The sequence below is a fragment of the Neolamprologus multifasciatus genome, chromosome 10 (genome assembly GCF_963576455.1).
Source record: "Neolamprologus multifasciatus chromosome 10, fNeoMul1.2, whole genome shotgun sequence".
Taxonomy (NCBI): domain Eukaryota; kingdom Metazoa; phylum Chordata; class Actinopteri; order Cichliformes; family Cichlidae; genus Neolamprologus; species Neolamprologus multifasciatus.
In genome coordinates this window covers 32,701,353-32,720,747 of record NC_140448.1, presented here as the reverse complement: position 1 = coordinate 32,720,747, position 19,395 = coordinate 32,701,353, and the positions used below count along the sequence as shown (strand labels likewise).

Genomic DNA, 19,395 nt, shown 5'->3' with positions numbered 1-19,395 from the left:
AACATAATTCTTTAGAATTCTCTCAAATTATTACATGCTTTGGTAAAACAGGAAAGAGCGTTACATTTGTTTAACCCCGTAATCTGTGTACAGCCACTCTATCTCAAGCACTGCTCAGGCAAAGAAAGTGCAGCAATTTTTAATTAGATGTAATTGGCCTACATTTGTGCTACTTCTAAACCTGCAGTTTAGCCTTGGAATTACTGTAGGTGTCCTAGAGGGTTTTCTTTGCGTTCCAAGTTGTGCAAATAAATTCAGCACTTTGGAAAACTAAAGGTGCTTTGTGTTGGTAAAGTTGTTCTCTGCTATCAGTCTTGAATCATTTGGTGAATTTTCAATCAACAAAAAGTCTTAAATAGTTTGATCACAGACTTTTTGTATATTGTATGGTGTTCACCTTACACACATTCACATTACATAAATCGTCTTGAGGTGACTTTTGTGACTTTGTGATATATATATAGCTGTACTTTGCTTTATTTACAGTTGCCAAAATGGCATACCGGCAACATGTGAGCATACCTTAAATAACCCAGCCTTACAGGTCTGCAGTTGAAAGCTTTTATTCAGGCAGCAGTGTGAGGTGAAGGATTCTCTGCAAGATACATGTAGATGTCACCAAACAGTGGCTGGGGGAGAATATGGATCACTAGTCCCCAAAATGTGTAGTTTCTCCTTATATCGTAGCTTTTTTTCCATGAACAGATGATCTGAGTGGTCTTGATTCGGGACAGGTGAGATTTTTATTCTACTGGACAGCTCATGTGTGAGTCAGTCATGTGACTGAAAACTATGGATTCAAAATTGAAAAACAAAACAGAAACAAACAAACAATGAGAGAAAGGTTGCTGCCATTGGATGAGGTGGAAAATTAAGTTATAATGTGCTAACTTTGCAGGGCTTAACATATGTTCACATTAAATAATGATGGTTTGTCAATGCATGAGATGACTGTTGCTGTGGTTTGGTGCTATATAAAAAAACTTAATTACATTTACAACATTACAATAATGTTACCTATTCGATTTCAATAATGTATCCACCATCTGAGTTACAGCACAGTCCTTTTCTAAAGTTTTCCACAGTTTCCATATCTTCTCTCTCTGCTTATATAAGCTTATATTATGAAATATGTGATGAATAGGACAGAAAATAGAAATTATGAAACTCATTACTCATTACATGAGTTTAAGTAGTTTAAACCCGCCTCTGACTTCCCTCACTGCTTACTGTAAAATCCAACCAAGTATAACTAGCTTTTCCTAGTAAAAGGTCCTGGAATAGTCTTATTGTCAATCTTTGGAAACAGTCGCGACAGAGTTCAGCAGTTTCCTCTTTAAACAGCACTCCTGTTTTTTTCAGCACACCACTAAATCCCCAGGTTGCTATCTCTATTTTTTTCAGTGTTTGCTCTTGGAGTTCCCTTCACTGACTGTTCCTAATTTCTCGAACACGGCAATGAAGCACGGGGTTGAACATTATATCCCAACGGTCGGTCCGCCGGTGTTCGCACGCGCGCGTCGCCTCGACCCCGCGAAACTCTCCGTCGCTCGGGAAGAGTTTGCCGCAGTGGAGTGCCTGGCATAGTGCAGCGCTCGAATAGTGCCTGGGCTTCTCCACTACACATGGTGCCCAAGTCAGACGGTCGGTGGCGGCCGTGTGGGGATTTTCGCCGTTTGAATAATGTCACGGAGAACGACCGTTACCCCATTCCCCACATCCAGGATTTTTCCGCCCACCTCGCCAGCACCTCGATTTTTTCTAAAACTGACTTGGTGCGGGGGTATCACCAGGTTCCCGTGCACGCCGAAGACGTCCCCAAAACTGCCGTTATTACCCCTTTCGGCCTGTTTGAATTTTTGCGCATGCCGTTCGGCCTGAAAGGTGCCGCCCAGACTTTTCAGCGGTTGATGGACTCTGTTTTGCGCGGGCTACCCTTCGTCTTCGTGTACCTTGACGATATATTGGTGGCCAGCTGCTCTGAGAGTCAGCACGCGTCCCATCTGCATCAGGCAGATTGTCAACCCCTCCAAGTGCCAGTTCGGCTTGCCGGTTCTGGATTTCTTGGGCCACCGCATTTCCGCTGACGGTGTGGTTCCGTTGCCAGACAAGGTCCGGGCCGTTTCGGCTTTTCCGCGTCCTGCATCCGTTAAAGCACTGCGGGAGTTCTTGGGGGTGGTCAATTTCTACAACCGCTTTCTCCCCAGAGCTGCGCACCTGCTGCAGCCTCTCTATGCTGCCTTGAAGGGTAAAACAGCTAAGGACCCGATTGATTGGCTCCCTGAACGCATCCAGGCATTTTCTGGGGCCAAGACCGCGCTGGCAAACGCCGCCCTGCTGGCCCACCCGTTTCCGTCGGCGGAGATTGCGTTGACCTCCGACGCGTCGGACGTGGCGGTGGGCGCAGTGTTGGAACAGCGGGTCTCCGGTGTCTGGCAACCGCTCGCTTTTTTTAGTCGCACGCTTAGGGACAGTGAGCGCAAATATAGCGTTTTTGACAGGGAGTTGCTGGCCCTGCACCTCGCGACACGGCATTTTCGGTTTTTTCTCGAGGGTCGGAGCTTCACCGCATACGTCGATCATAAACCTTTGACATTCGCCATGTCCAAGGTCTCTGATCCGTGGAGCGGGCGCCAGCAGCGCCAGTTGGCAGCCATTTCCGAGTTCACAACTGACATTCAGCACGTGGCTGGTAAGTCCAACTGCGTGGCTGACTGTCTATCCCGTGTGCTGGTCTCTCCCCTTTATGTTGGCATAGACTTCGAGGCTATGGCCGCTGACCAACAGGCCGACCCCGACGTCCTTGCCCTTCGGTCTGCGCAAACGGGCCTTGTATTGGAGGACAGACCCGTGTGGAACGGCGGGCCCAGCCTGCTTTGCGATGTTTCCACCAGCCGTCCACGCTCTGTAGTTCCCCTTTCGTGGCGTCGTCGCGTTTTCGACTCCGTACACGCCCTCTCTCATCCAGGCGTCCGGGCCTCGGTCAAGCTGGTCAGCTCTAGGTTCGTTTGGCCGGGCCTTCGTAAATCAGTGAAAGAGTGGGCAGCCACATGCATCCCATGCCAACGTGCTAAGATCCATAGGCACACACAGGCGCCCCTCGAATCCTTCCGCGTTCCAGGGAGGCGTTTTGATCATGTGCATGTGGATCTGGTTGGTCCTCTGCCGCAGTCACAAGGTTTCACGCACCTTTTGACTGTAGTGGACCGCACAACCCGCTGGCCTGAGGCAGTGCCTCTGGCGTCCACTACAGCAGCAGCAGTGGCCAGGGCATTTTTGTCAACGTGGGTTTCGCGTTTCGGTCCCCCCGCCGACATCACCTCAGACAGGGGCCCCCAGTTCGTTTCCGAGCTTTGGTCTGTCATGGCTGACGGCCTGGGGGTCAAGGTCCACCGAACCACTGCGTACCACCCGCAGGCCAACGGGATGTGCGAACGTTTCCACCGGTCGCTTAAGGCCCCGTTCCGTGCTTCTCTCACAGATGGCAACTGGGTTGACCGCCTTCCATGGGTTTTACTGGGGTTGCGCTGCGCGGTTAAAGAAGACCTTGGGGTTTCCCCGGCTGAACTTGTCCTCGGTCAGCCCCTCCGGGTCCCCGGGGAATTTTTGCCTGAGAGCCCACCCCCGTGCTTCGCTCCATCTGTGCTGTCTCTCCGTCCCCCAAGAGACTCGTTTTCTCTTCCTGGCCCAGTGCACCGTTGTGTGCCCGACACCTTTGTTCCAAGGTCGTTGGACTCCTCGCAGTTTGTTTTTGTCAGGCATGACGCTCATAGGCCTCCGCTGCGTCCACTGTATGACGGCCCCTTTAGGGTTATTCAACCGGGCCGGAAGTATTTCCTTTTGGATTTTGGGGGTCGACAGGAGGCTGTTTCTACTGACAGACTTAAACCAGCACATGTGCTTCTGGATGATCAGGTGGTGCCGGCTCAGGCCCCCCGCCGTGGCCGCCCGCCTTCCACTGGACTGGACAATCCTGCTTCTTCCTCTCGGAGCACCCCCCACCTGGCGGGGCCCGAGCTATCTTCAGTTTTTCCTGACCGCCCATGCCAGCCTGGCCCTCAGGCTTGTTTCCCCTCCGCCAGTTCTCCACCTCCCCAGTTCAGCCGTTCTGGACGTTTTTTTTTTTTTTTTTTTTTTTTTTTTTTTCTGCCTGTCCCGTTTGGCTCTTTTGCCATCAGAATTATTGTCTAAAGGCGAAGAAAGATGCCCAACGGATTTTCTTTACCAAATTGACCATCCTAGCTTTGCCGTAATGGTCCATTTGATTCATCTTTTATTCTTTATTTTATTTTCACTTGCTGAATACGGGACAGACTTGATTGGGGGAAAGAAAAGGGAGAAAGAAAGAGGGAAAGAAAAACAGTTGAGAAGAGGGACGGGGGAGAAGGGCAAAAAACAAAAACCAACAGAATAAGCAGAAGAAAAAAAAAAAAATACATATATCGATCACCTGGATCACCTGTTGAGAAAGAAAAAAGAAAACAAGCAGAAGAAAACGAGAGTAATACAATAAACCACATCACAATGATATATGGGAATATGACAGTAAATACTAAATATTAAACATTATTGTGCAGCACGTAAGATCGACAGCACAGTGTGCATTGAGGTAGGAGCCAAAAAGGGTGTAGTTTGTGTGTGTGATCACCCGTGTGTACACCTGTGAGCATGGACGCGCTTGTTTTCTTAAAAGGTTCCCTCATGTAATGATCTGCTAGAGGGTGTGGGGGGCCACTGCCCCGTCCTCCAGGGCATGAAGCAGGTATGGAGGAGATCAAAACCCCAGACATCCAGAGGCCCTCAGAACACAAGAGACCAAGGAAGACCAACAGAGGGGCAGCCGTGCCACTGTCCCAGAAAGAGCTGAGGAGAGTCCCAGATGAGGGGTCACCCAGCAGCCACGGAGCAGAAGCCAGGGGGGGCTGCAGTGACGTGCCCGTGAGCTCCGCCGGCAGCCAGCTGTGCCTGAGTGACCGAGCCCCAGGCCGAGAGGCCGGGGGCACCCCACCTCCGAAGTGGCCCAAGCGAGCCCCAGGCTCCAGGCCCCGATAAGCAGCCGCCAAGGAGTGAGCCGGTGTGTACCCGGACGCCCACCCCCGGACACAAAGAACCACCAACGCACCGATGTCTGAGGGAGTCCGCCCCCGGCAGGGGAAGTGGTGGGGGGAGATAGGCCTCCAAACCTTGGAGGGCCTGAGCTGTCCTCAGAGAGGTGGCATCTGATACCCAACCTGACATATAGACACAGACATACAGGCACACACAGATACAAACATCCATTCCCACCCTCATGCTCTCATATGCACTTATTCCACACTCAGCCAACGTGGAGACAGACATAAAGAGACGCTGTACACACAATCACACTCCCCAAGCGTACTCTACGAACCGGGTCTAGGTACCCTTGCCCCTGGAGGGGGGAACTGCACCCAGACCCAGGTTGTGTTACCCTTTTCCCTGCGGTGGGGAGAAGCAGACCGCCCCGACTCCGCAGCAGCAGGGAGGCCCCACATTCCGGATCCCAGTCGGACGGCCAACTCCTCCTCCTAGCCCCCCTGCTCCAGCAGAAAGCAGAGAACGAGGGTGAGAGAAGACTCCTAACCTCCCTCCACCCGCTCATTGTAGTGTTGATGTATGTGTGTTCTAAGGTGCATTTAAAACCTAGGAGGGCATGGAGCTACCTGCCAGAGAGCAGCAGGTAAGCGCATAGTCCCTCCTGCTAGCCCTCAATGTCTACGTGTATTTAAAATTGAGAGGTGGGCAACGACGCCGGGGGTGAGGTGTACACCCTGATGGTAATTGGGATTCCGTGTAGCGTGCCCACCCCCAAGATCCTATATGTATGTGTAATGAGAGTGTGAGTAATGTGAATGTCTAAGTTGCGGGATAAAATTGAGGCAGAGGCAGCCAGAAGGGGACAGAGGGGGGGGTTACCTCCTCTGCACCCTGGTGACACACCCCTACTCCAAGGCCCTGCATGCGTGGGTGGTTGTGGTGGAGCGGGAAGAGGGAGGCAGCTGGAGATGGGGAGGGAAGGAAGGGAGGGGCAAGTGACCCCTCCCTGGGGCCAGCTCCCCCGCTGACCCCAGTAGGCACCCCCATACTCCGCGACCCGCCAGGGAAGGGGGGCCCAGGCCCATCCGAACCGGGGCCCAGTGCAGCGGCGCCGCCCGGCCCCACAGAGCCCGGGGCAGTCCACCCAACCCCACAACAGAGAAAACTGCACCCACCCCATCATCCACTCATCTTCCAGACTACATAAGACAATAGACGCCCAGGCTGAGATCTTCCTCCACCTCTCCTGTATCTCCCCCTCTTGCAGAGAGAGTTCCTGAGAGAGGAAAGCTCCTGCAAGATGTGACAACCCCCCACCCAGTTGAAGAGCCCCCCAGGTGGCTCGGCGCACCGGCGGCACCCTGCGCCAGTGGCGGGCCCCCATATACCCACCGGCCCACAACCCCGGCAACACACCAACCAGGACCCAGGCCCCCGAGGCCCGGCCAGGGCCCCAGGCCAGAGCCGGAGCGCCCCCAGAACCTCACGCCCGTCCTGGACCCACCCAGGGGCAGCCAGGCTACCAGGTCAGTAACCCCCGTCCGTCAGCACAGACCCTCCCCTAGCCCCGCTGCACGTAGCCACGAGGAAGCCGTCACCTAAGAGCCAACAGAGCCCCTAATTGGCCATGACCGCTACCCCGGGTTGAGCCCCCCAAGGAAGATGCTCCCGGGGAACCCCCCGACGCCCTAAGCCTGACCCTACCCCCACACCAATCACAACAGTGAAGGCGAGACCAAAATATGACCCCCCACCCCCACTAGGTGATGGAGCTGATCAGAGGAGCCCAGAGCGATTGATCTGATGTGGTGGCAGAGGCTGTATCAAGACTAATGTAATCTAATAGATAATTTCTATATTGGTTAGAATTAAGATTGTTTTTATTTTTCCAGTTCATGAGGACTGTTTTCTTGGCTATGCATAGGGCAGTGAAAACCATATGGGCTATATTCTTTTCTGAAGTGACATTATCTAAGCTGCCCAACAAACACACTAAGGGGGAAGTTGGAATGTTACATTTCAGACACTTTGATAAGTCTTCACATATCTCGCGCCAAAACTTCTGAACTGGTGGACAGAACCAAAGAGCGTGGATATAATTGTCCGGTGAATTGGTTTGGCAGTGTGAGCAGTTGTTGGTAGATGCAAAGCCCATCTTGAACATCCGATGACCTGTATAGTGCACTCTATGTAGTATTTTGTATTGAATTAATTGAAGACTGGGATTTCTGATTAGATGAAAGGTTTTTAAGCAAATCTGAGACCAGAAGTTCTGGACGTTTAATTAAAGCAAGGGTTCTGGACTAGGGGATGACCCTACTGGGTGTTTGGGGGGGGGGGGGGGGGGGGGCATGTGTGGTGGACCACTGGAGGGCTCCACTCCCACCCAGTTCTCAGGAAGTGTTGTTGCTGTGTTTTGGAGGGAAAAGTGTTCAGTTGTGTGGTGATAAGTAATAAACGAGCAGTGTCAATCGAGAGCTCTCGTGTCGTCTGTGTTTACCTCCACAACGTCATCATTTTTAAAAGGAAAAGCAATTCTTTATGATCTTGGACTGGATTGACTCACCGCAATCCTTTTAGACAGGGACTCACACTCTGATCGGGTCCCCACAGGCAGCCTTCTCCTGAGCCCATTGTAATCTGGAAAAGCTCACCTTATATTTGCTCTCACAAAAATGTTTTACAGAGCTGTTTACTCAATCTTGCAGGTCTGCTTAGAACAAAAATGAGAGAGAGAGAGCTGATTATTAAATCGTCAAAACATAAAACAACCATAAGGGTGACACCTGACAGGTTTCCTCTAAGTGCACTGTTACAAAAATATTGGGCCCAGTTCTGGACATGTCCACGTACAGAAACTCTCTCTGTTAAAATAAGAAGACAACCCAAACCTAACTGGCAGAATCAACCTATCACTGAAACAAAAAACCCTAAATCTGCCAGATTAATCACAGAAAAGTTTTGGTTCCTAGTATAACAATATGTTATGGGGATTAGAACTTCGGGTGCCATGAAAGATGCTACTCCTGCCTTACAGTTTTTCTCCATTGGTTTGGCTCATTTCTTGAAACAGAAATTACATTCTCAAAACTCTAAGATCATTTGGCAAAACACTCTTACAGTTTAGCACAACACTATAGCTCACCTGCAAAAGCTCATATCTCTTCCAAAACTATTCACTCAGGCTTCAGTCTAAATCCCTTTCTCATTTAAACAGTCAGTGTCTCCAAAATGGCAAAGATCCTTCTCAATAGCTTTGGCTCATTTCTCGACACAGATCGGACATTCTCATCATTCTTGGTGCTTTTGTCAAAATAAACCTGGATGGTTGATCACAACAACACCTGCAAAAGCTCATATCTCTCCTAAAACAGTTCACTCATGTGTCAAAACTACATTTCTTTCTAATCTGAACAGTCAGTGCCCCCAAAGTGCATCGTCCCTTTGGCATTGTGTGAGTACTGCCATACAAAATGTTTAGATGTTGTGTCACTATGGCAGAGGACCAACAATATACAACAGAAAAGAGTAGCCTCCGAGGTTTGACATCACAGATTGCACTCACACTACCAAGGAAGTTATCATTTTATTCACACGCAAAGAAAGTTTCATACATATGTAAAAAGAAAATGTACATTACAGTAGTAAATTGTATGAACACAAAATCAAAAAACAAGGACTCATTCAGTGGTCGCTGTACTCATTCTCCCGCTCTTGTCCACTGTCTTCACCCTCCTGATTATTTACACGCTGTTGTCCGTCTGGCCACAGATTCTCGTCCACATCACAGCGGATACTTTCTCTTGCGATGCAACGAGGGAAGAAACGGCGTGCATGCCACAACCATCCCCTGCATTGATCTCCTGTAATGTCGTCACATGCTACGTCCATAGCATGGAGCAGGGACAGCTGATCCTGAGCATGATGCTCATACACTCTCCACCCCCAAGCAGAGAAAAACTCCTCTATCGGATTGAGGAAAGGAGAGTGAGATGGTAGGAACCCCATGACCATCCTTGGATGCGTTGCAAACCAGCCCCTAATGAGTGGGCGATGGTGGAAATTGACATTGTCCCACACAATTACATAAATGGGTAGGTGAGGCCCTATGAGACCTCTCTCATTTTCAGGGATAAAATCGGTATAAAGGCGATCCAAGTAGATGAGGAGCTTGTGTGTGTTGTATGGGCCAAGACTGGGGATGTGAGTGGCCACACCATTCTCAGAAATGGCAGCACACATAGTTATATTGCCCCCTCGCTGACCTGGGACATCCACTGTGGCCCGGTGGCCAATAATATTACTGTGAATGAATGCTGATGCAACTCACTGTGGGAAAGCTGTTAATAAAATGAATCTGTGACACATGCAACACATTCACAGAGGAAGAGAACACAAAGGGAGGACACGCAGAGGCTGTGTTAAAGTCAGAAATCCAAATCTTTAGTCAAAAACAGGCGGCGGTTACAAACAGGAAGACAAGCAGTCCATCAAACAGTCTACAGGGTCAAACATTCAGAGAATTCAAACAGCAGTAAAAAATAACTGGACTCTGAAAAACTTAAAGCAGGGGTGTCCAAACTTTTTTCACTGAGGGCCACATACATAAAAATATAGGAGGGGCTGGGCCACTTACTAGAAATTAGGTATATAACCTTCACTTTAGTGTATTAAAGTTAGAAAAATCACTTAAAAGTGGTCGACTATATTATATTGTTGAATATAATTAAAGACAACACTGCCTTCATCCCAGCTTTCCATAAATGGGTCTTTATTGATTTATTCAGAAAAAGCTTTGGTAGCTCATTCTCAGAACAGCCTCAGATTTCTTCTTAGACAGAAGATTTACAGCACAGAGAAAAAACAATAAAGGGGGAAATGGGACGGGTACATTTCAAGTTTGTTATTTAAGTTATTAGGCTTAGCAACACACCTATTAACGTTCGTTTGAAACCGTTATCAACATAACAGACTGAACTGGACTTAATAACAGGAGTGCATATAATTTTAGTAAATTATTCTGGTGAGTATCAGCTGCGCTGGGTTTGTAAATCGGGACATCCAGCCGCGCTGCTGATCCGACGCCACTCGTGCCAAAAATCCAGACAAATGTCACTTGATCAAGGAGCAGATGTGCATCAGATGAGATCAGCTGACTGCGTGTACGTGCGCAGTGCACAGCGGTGTGTACTCTGTGTGTTAACAAGAAAAACGCAGATAAGAAAGTGGTGTGCAAAAGCAGGGTAGTGACAGAATTGATGCGCATTACTGATATTTGAAGCATGTGTACCTGCACATTAACACACGGGTACTGTGGAATATATTTTTTACTCACCTAAAGTGCTCGTGCTCTCGTTCACTCCCCGCAAAAAAATAGCAGCTGTGTGGCGTCTGTGGCATCAGTGCTCTCATCGCATGCGATGGAGTCAAAATCAAAAGCACAGCTTTATCAGACAGTTGCTGTTTAATGTTGGCTGCCGAGTCTTCAGTGCGTCGCACGACTGGATTTCTGGACACGCTGACGTTGTTGAAGTCCTGCACTTTTTCCAGGCACATTATTTCGGTGACTTTAACGAGGCCGTGTTTTATGAGGTCTCCATCTGAAAAAGGCTCGCCATGTCTTGCGATGAGTTGGGCGACCTCATAGCTGCTATTGGAGCCTTTTCCTGGACCTTTTGAGCACGAAAAAAATACTGTTGCTGACCCCGCAGGAGAGCTACCCTTTGCTCGCTCAGCACCAGTGTCGGATGCATGGGCCTGATGTTGGGTTTCATAATGATGTCGTACATTATACTCTTTCATAACTGCCATAATTTCAGTGCAGATCAAACAGACACACCTCCCCTTGAATTCTTTGAAGAAATATTCACTCTCCCACCATGTCTGAAATTTTCTGCATTCACTTTCTACCTTTCGCTTCTTTGGTTCTGCCATGTTTGGTAACTAACTTGGGGTAAATTTCTTCTGTGATTGTCCTTTTTGGCGGAGCAACTGCCTCGATCGACAGTAGCTCCCCCTGGTGTTAAAACTAAGAAGTGCAACACACTCAAGCAAAAGTTGAAGTGCGGGCCATATTCGATTCTATTTATAAAGTTACTTGTGGGCCAATTAAAAATGGATCGCGGGCCACAGCCGGAGTTTGGATACCCCTGACTTAAAGCAATGTGTCACGCAATAAAAGGAAGCAGCGCAGTATATTCACTGAATTATCATCAATTACAAAAGAGAAAAACGACGATTTCTAAGGATTATTTTCTTAAATGCAGTTAGAGTGTGGCTGGTGAAGATGGAAACATACAGAATGTAAACTGTGTGAGTTTGGTGAACTTTGTTAGTAACAGATGAGGTAAAAAAAGAGACAAAAACTCAGTATTCATGAATAATTAGAAAGCATCCAAACATTCTGGTCATGGATTTTTACCGTCTTAGTTCCACTCGCTGTCATCATTATAATCATCAATGGCGAGGTCCTGAGGTGGGCGGGGCTGTCTCTGATGATGTCACCATGAAGGAACAGCATCTGGCACGTGTTGGTGAAACATCCCACTGGTGTAGTTTCCTCTCCAGCTGTTTGACATGTGACACTTCAACATTAAGGGGAAGAAGAAGAAACAGTGTTAGGTCAGGTGACCACATGGTTTCTAAAGTAACTGACAGGAAGTAACCAGGCTGTTAGAAATGGATGGCATGTGTTTAGAGTTACTGTAGTTAGGTAACTCTACTTACCAAAAGCAGAAGCTGCTGAATGTTGCAGGAACATGCTCATGTGTGGTGATCATTCAATGCTGCAGGTTAGACAGTCCAAGACTGATATGCTGCCCATCTGAGAGTTTGAAAACACACATGCAAAGATTTATTTTGTATTACAGTCAAAGTTGGATGTTCATTTTTGTCCTTTAAAAATGTTTGTGTATTTGAAAGCACTAACATTTAAGGATGACTTGGATCGTCTCCTTTAAAGGGGAGACAAGTGTATCCACCGATCCACGTCACTTTACCTGGATGATGACTCCTCTCCCCCTCACTCAGAAACACTCCTAATATAACCAAGCAAATAAATAATATTGAAGATTTACTTACATCATTACAAAAACATCAAAAACATCTCCCTTTGATTCCATTCCTGCTGAACATCAAGCAACAAATATCTCAATAAATCACAGTAAAATGTAAAGCACATGTTTTCTTGGTCTAACCTCTGCAGAGCCTCTGTCAAGAAAAACACATCTGTAAGCATAAAACAAACATACATTTCATAACACGTCACTGGACAAACCTCGGTCAGTTGATTTCCTCTGTGCAGTGCAGACGAGCATCAGTCAGCAAGTCGAGGTGGTGAGATGGACTGGTGTCCTTTGTGACTCTGCTGGTTCTTCTGAGGAAACACCACCGTCTCTCCACACCGTCACCATCTGTGAGCACAAACGGCCGCTCTGCTCTGCCAGCATGTAGGACATCACATATCACACACACAAGGGTGAAGAAACATCAGAGCTCGAGTTTGGATACTTTAGATCTAAACAGATCAAAGTAGCTCTTAGTTTCAGCAATCAGACAAACAATGATACCAAACTGATTCTGTATGAATACAATATAGTATTTTCAATACAGGTGTCAAATTAATTTATTAAAACTAATACAGATATATGTATATATTTTTTTTTGATAAATTAGTTTGCTAAATTATAATATATTTTTTTTTTTTTCATTTAACAATTGCAACTGAAAGAAATTAAATATTGAACAGAAATATATTGTCACATTCTGAGCATGCTCAGCATGCTGACAGACTTGAAGTTGCTACAGATTTTAAGAAGTAATAATTTTATTTTTCATCCGTTTAATCAAACATTTGATGCCTCAGCTGTCTCAGTCCTATAGCGTTCTGCAACTACAACTAACCTGAGGCTTGGATTTGGCTGCAGGTGCCCCTGTACATCCTTCTCAACATGTGGGTACCATTTAATCACACTTCTTCCTGGGCTTTGCTTCATCACAAGACCAAAGGTGGCATCCCGTGTCACGGTCTTATCATCATCCAGAAGAAACATTTGAAGAAACATCTTGGAGAAGAAACATTTACGCGCCTCCTGGTTTTGTTTTCTGATCCTGCAAAAAGACTGAGGACAACAAAGCCCAGAGAACATGAGATACACAACATCCAACATTCAGACTCAACAGCCTCCATAAATGAAGAGCACCAGGTTGGTTCAGTTATAGTAGATATAAGCATGCTTCACATTACTGGGTATGAATAATAAGATAAACTTTGAAGATGCAGAGCATGATGTCATCAGACTGTAAACAAACATCCACCAGGCTTCTTTGTTGGCAGAGGTGATGATTCTCCTATCAGGGATCAGTAGAGTGTATTAACCTGTGGTATAAGCAGCAGTCACTGAAATATTACTGTTTCAGATAAGAAATCTAGCACATAAAAGCCAGGGTGGGAGGGATCTCTGCAAACTGACTTACCTCTGCAAGTGTGAAGCTCAACAAAAATCATCTCCCAGCTGGGAGATAGAAATGCTGTCTGGGTCTTGCTGGATGTTGCTGGTCAGAGTCCCACATTAGCAGAGTGCTTCTTGGTCCCACTGACCCATATGGACAGTGACTGTGGAGAACTGTTCTGGAAAATGGAAAAGAGAATTAAAATAACAAAAAGCCAAACAGGATTTCCACAAAGACTCTCTTGGAATCAAAAAAAACACTGGTTAATATCCATTCATCCATCCGCTTATCCTTTTCAGGGTCGCGGGGGGCGCTGGAGCCTATCCCAGCTGTCATAGCGCGAGAGGCGGGGTACACCCTGGACAGGTCGCCAGTCTGTCGCAGGGCCAACACACAGGGACAGACAACCATTCGCGCTCACATTCACTCGCACATCCACACCTAGTGGCAATTTGGATTATCAATTAACCAATTAACCTATCCCCACAAGCTGCATGTCTTTGGACGGTGGGAGGAAACCCACGCAAACACGGGGAGAACATGCAAACTCCACACAGAAAGGCCTGATGGTGGAATTGAACTCAGGACCTTCTTGCTGTGCGGCAACAGTGCTAACCACCGTGCCGCCCCACTGGTTAATATTTCAATTAAATATGAACAGGTTCCTTAAATGTACGCAGTTCAGCTCTGATTTAATTTAATTTCCTTTACACAGCACATTTGTCCAGGCTGACAGGTAAACATAGAATTAATCTCAGGTAACATGACTCATAGTAGAGATTCAGTAAGAAAGATTGTCAGCTCTAATATTATTACTAAACAATCCAAGGACACACCAACAGCTCAGATTTCTAGAACTGTTTAAACAAATGTCTTCTGAATATTCAATTCATGTTCACAGAGAGCCAACACACATCAAACATCACAGTTCAGTCATGTCAGCGCTGCTACAGAAGTCGTGCTCCTACTCCTTTATGCATTCCAAGGAAGAGGGAGGAAGTTACAAACTGATCCTACCACACTTCACGTGTCTCGCTATAAAACCTAACGGATCAATGGTTACGCTGTTTTGTGCCCTTGGCCTTATCAGCACCTGCAAAGGGATTTGTTTTCTCAAACTGCTGACGCTGAAGTAAGTTCATCTAGTTTTAGAAACTTTCACTGAACAATAACAGTGTCACAACTAAGCATATGCATAAGCACTTAAATACTTTAAATGAGAATAACAGAACATTTCTATTACAGGAGCCAGAGCCTGTCCCAGTAGTCACAGGTAGAGCACACCTGGACAGGTCACCAGTCTGTCAGAGGACTAACACAGAGACAGACATCAGAGTAACAAATCTATTTAAAATTAATGTAAGCTTGCTGCAGCTGTATGTATGAACATGTGTTTCTGTGCTCACAGTCCAGCTCTCAGGAACCTGCAGTTCATTTTTAGTCTACTTTAAACAGACCTCACAAAAGGCTGATGTGGCTGCATCAGTAGTCTGATTTAAGTACGACACCTTTGGCCAGGGATTAATCTGGAGCATCGCTTCACTGCAGTCTTACGTATTTTCCCCACACCTGAATTAAAAAAAATACTGATATTTACAAATAACAGCTTCAGCTGATGCAGCCTGACTCAATCCTAAATGTTCAGCACACAGAGACACAGAGGGACTGTTTAAAGTTTAGTGTTAACCTGAGTCACTGATCATTTACAGTATTACAGAGTCTGGCAGTCTTTGCATGATGTCCACGTCACTGTAAGTTTCTAGCTGACTCTCAGGTGTGACAGGTGTGCCAGCAGGAAAGAGTAATAATAACCTGCATTATGAGGTTTGTCATGCAGGATTAAAGTAGCCAGGCTTTGTTCACACAGCTAGGATTGTATTTACACTGACCCTGGGTCAGTATAAGTATCATACAGTTTAAACGAAGCACTGAAACTTGCACATATTTATTACAGATGCACTGAAGCTAATTGAGATATTTGCTGTCAGTCTGTGGCTGCGATTAAACACTTTACTGGAAACTTTATTAACTAGTAACTTCATCAGTCATGACAGAAGCTAATATTTCTGTGCTAACATCATTTAAACAGTAACAGCTTTACTGCAATATAAGCTAACGTTTACACCGTAACTTTAATATAAGCTAACGTTTACACCGTAACTTTAATATAAGCTAACCGTAACACCGTAACTTTAATATAAGCTAACGTTTACACCGTAACTTTAATATAAGCTAACCGTAACACCGTAACTTTAATATAAGCTAACGTTTACACCGTAACTTTAATATAAGCTAACGTTTACACCGTAACTTTAATATAAGCTAACGTTTACACCGTAACTTTAAGCTAGCACCATAAAGACGGTAAAACACGTAATAATATCTACAAATGCATCTTAAAGCTGTTATATTAGCACTCGGTGTATTACTAACATAACCACATTAACATTACTGACACTCGCTGACTTTTAATAGTCATTCTATAAACGCTGTCCGTTTAAACGGTCTTACCTGTAAACACTGCTGTATCCACCGGATTCCAGCCAGAGTGGATTCTGGAGTCTTCCCACGCTCCTGTTAGTGATCCTCCATCTGGATGGATGAGAACAACCTTCTGAATAATCCAGCAGGAGATGGCCCATATCTATGGGACTGATTTGTGCTAATAACGCCCATTGTATGGACTGATAACAGCCGAAGCGGGTGAATAAAGTCACCCAGTCGCTAGCTGTGCCATTACCCAGCATACACCACTCCCTCCATAAATGCAATAAATGATACAAAAGTATAACCTATAATTAATTTATCTGCTGTTTCTCGGGTAGTTGTTTAATTATATAATTTATTGTGTTCTGTATACGTCACTACAATGTGATTTTGGAAATATATAAATATACGGACAACAGGCTCTTCCGCTGCAATCTCTTGTCGTCAATAAGCAACGTTTAGGGAGCTCTATAGTATTCAATGAGAGGACCCTGCACGTCGATAAGTGAAGCAGAGGGAGCCTGACCATGTGTGTTGGTGTGGCACTGAGGGGCCATGTTCACATGTGGAGAGACTGTGTGAACCAATCAGTCAGTGTGATAAATTCGATTACATCATCTGTTACTGGCCTGCTAACCATGCTGACAAATAACTGTGTCACATGAGCTCTGTGTTGTAAAGGAAATGATATATGACATTCAAATGCAGGCAAACCTGGCAGACCAGCCCTCCATAGGACCAAGCACAGACTAAAGCCTGATAATTACCTGCACAGGTAAACAACTGGAGTTTTAAACCAGAATTTATAATAATAGAAACTTATTGCATTCTTCTTGTCTAATGATATCAATGGGTTAATATCTCGTTTTTTCTATGTTTCTTTTGATATGTCTGATATATCTCAGACCAACATCTCTGTTGGACTGCATGACCTAGAAAGAGGTTTGCTCTCCTCCCTGACTACATTACCATGCTGTGTTTTCTTCTGCATTAATGTGATCATGTTATTCACCTTGAGGAGTAAATCAGTGTTTCGTGAAACCTGCCGTTACATTCTCCTGTATAACCTCATTCTTGCAGACACTCTACAGATGGCAGTGAGCCAGATACTATACATGATGTCTATTTGTAGAATAACGTTACCTTATCCTGTCTGTGGTATTCTTGTCATGTTTGCTAATCTCACCAATGAAATCTCTCCTCTCACTCTGGTGCTGATGTCTCTGGAGCGATATGTAGCTGTGTGTTACCCACTCAGGCACGCTACTATCATCACCATCAGGAACACAGAGGTGGCCATTATTATGATTTGGATCTTTTGTTCACTGAATATTCTCATTCGAGTTCTGCTGCTGTTAGAATTTCCATTTGAAGAGCTGCAGAGTTTGCAGTTGAAAAGATATGTTTGTAATACATTTCTCATGTTTCTCACACCTGTATCTCATGAGTATGACAAAGCTTACACTTGCTTTCTGTTTGTGTCAGCTTTTGTTGGAGTCACTTGTTCCTATATAGGTGTTATGTTGGCAGCTAGATCGGCCTCCACAGACAAAGCTTCAGCCCAGAAGGCTCGTAACACCCTGCTGCTACATCTGGTGCAGCTCAGCTTCAGCCTCTCGTCAACTGTGAACAATGCATTACTTTTACTCACCTCAAAAACTGTTTCAAATAGAGTGTCTGTGCTCATACAGAATGCTCTTTATGTCCTTCTTTTTATTCTCCCCAGATGTCTGAGTGCACTTATTTATGGTCTCAGAGACCAGACCATCAGACCCATCCTTGTTTATAATCTATGTTGTCAACTGAAACTTTTAGCTGTCACAGCGGAGGCTAAGGTTTACCCTTAGAGTACATTTGGAAAGAAGCAATGAATGTTTCTGTACGCTCATTAAACTCTGTCACAGTCTACTAAGTGACTATCCTAAATTAACTAGAAGCTTCTCCTCCTGCTTTTTCCCTTTTAAGAATAACATGTTGTTGTTACAGTAGTTTTTTAGAAGCCTGTCCTTGTTATAATTTTAATAATCCTCCATTAGTTGCAGTCAGAATGGATGGATGGTGATCTATTTTTTTCCACTTATCCAGCTCAGGGTTGAGGGGCCTGTAACCTTTCCCAGCTTTGGTGGGATATGAGGCAGAGTACACCCTCAACAGATCATCAGTCTATCGCAGGACTAACAGAAACCTAATATGTATGTCTTTGGACTGTGGGAAGTGGGATTCAAACCGGGATCTTCTTGCTCTGAGGAAGCAGTGCTAACCCTGTCAGTCACAATAATTTGAAAAATAAATGTTAAAGTTTCTTTGGTCTCTGTGAACTTAATATAAAAATGTGTGGTGTAACAGTGAATTTCACATACAAGTAGGGATGGGTATCGTTTAGGTTTTATCCGATACCGGTGCCAAACCGGTACTTTTGAAACGGTGCCGGTGCTTAAACGGTGCCCAAACCGGTGCTTAAAGAATGGAAAACACAAAATTGGTCCAAAAACCTCTCATGTTCAGCTGTTTTTTTGTAAAAAGATAACAATGTTAGTCTTTTCTGCAGGTATAGGGCATATATGGTATCACTCTGGGCTGGAAGCAGCTTAAACAATGGAAAAAACACAAACTTTGTCCAAAAACCTCTCATGTTTAGCTGTTTTCCACTTTTTCTTCGGTCATTTTAGCCTTTTTGGCCAGGGTGAAGGGGGTATCTGACATCAAACAAGAAGACAGCCGCATGTAGCTATGATGGTGTTTGCTAGTTCACCTTACATGCATTAATTTAATAACGCGGTTAGCCTACTCAACGTAAATTACACACGAACAACATTAAGCTACTCACGCAGAGAAGAACGGCTGCTGCTGCCATCATCATTTCTGCTACACTGGCAGGGCTAGGTTCATCGGATTTAAAGTGTGACCTCCTTTGACAGTATCAGCTTAAAGCACTTGTTGCAGGCTGCTGAGTTTGCATCTTTTGCTGTGAAGTACAGCCAGACTTTTGACCGCTTTGCCTTGGGCATTTTAATCTGTAGCTCTGCTCTAAAAGAACGTACGTACCTGGACCCGCCTACTATCCTCGAAACGTAAAATGATTGGCTAGAATCTAAAGTGTATCATTCCATACCAGTTGGTGGCGGTAATGCACCTTTCAGTTGTTTGCCAACCGCCAATAGAAATGTAAGGAAGAAGAAAGTGTATCACAGCTCAGGAAAAAAAAGCACCGAAATAAAGCACCGAAATGCGCGCTGCTTTTCGGTCTGGTTACTACCGTTTATGTCAGAACCGGTGCCATGATGGCACCGGATACCGGTACCCATCCCTACATACAAGCGTACAGTGCAAACACCATTTGAAATTAGGAGTCAACCTCTTAACCCTCTTGTTGTGCTTCAGGATTTCTTCAGTATTTGGCTT

General features: G+C 45.6%; 1 protein-coding gene and 1 long non-coding RNA gene across 2 annotated transcripts; one reads left to right on the top strand and one right to left on the bottom strand.

The window, feature by feature from the left end:
• Positions 1-9,476: 9,476 nt before the first annotated feature.
• On the bottom strand, positions 9,477-12,170 carry LOC146510587 (uncharacterized). Its single transcript, XR_014876398.1, has 2 exons — positions 11,782-12,170; positions 9,477-11,639 (listed from the first exon to the last, which is right to left on the bottom strand). It is a non-coding gene; the product is annotated as an uncharacterized LOC146510587 (long non-coding RNA).
• Positions 12,171-14,421: 2,251 nt separating this feature from the next.
• On the top strand, positions 14,422-18,350 carry LOC146510586 (odorant receptor 131-2-like). Its single transcript, XM_085174253.1, has one exon. The coding sequence runs from the start codon at positions 16,881-16,883 to the stop codon at positions 17,838-17,840; it is 960 nt and encodes a 319-aa protein (XP_085030379.1). The 5' UTR covers positions 14,422-16,880; the 3' UTR covers positions 17,841-18,350.
• The last annotated feature ends 1,045 nt before the right edge of the window (positions 18,351-19,395 follow it).

Excerpts from the sequence above, each read along its gene's own strand:
- LOC146510586 (XM_085174253.1), top strand. The coding sequence starts at position 16,881 with ATGTCTGATATATCTCAGACCAACATCTCTGTTGGACTGCATGACCTA.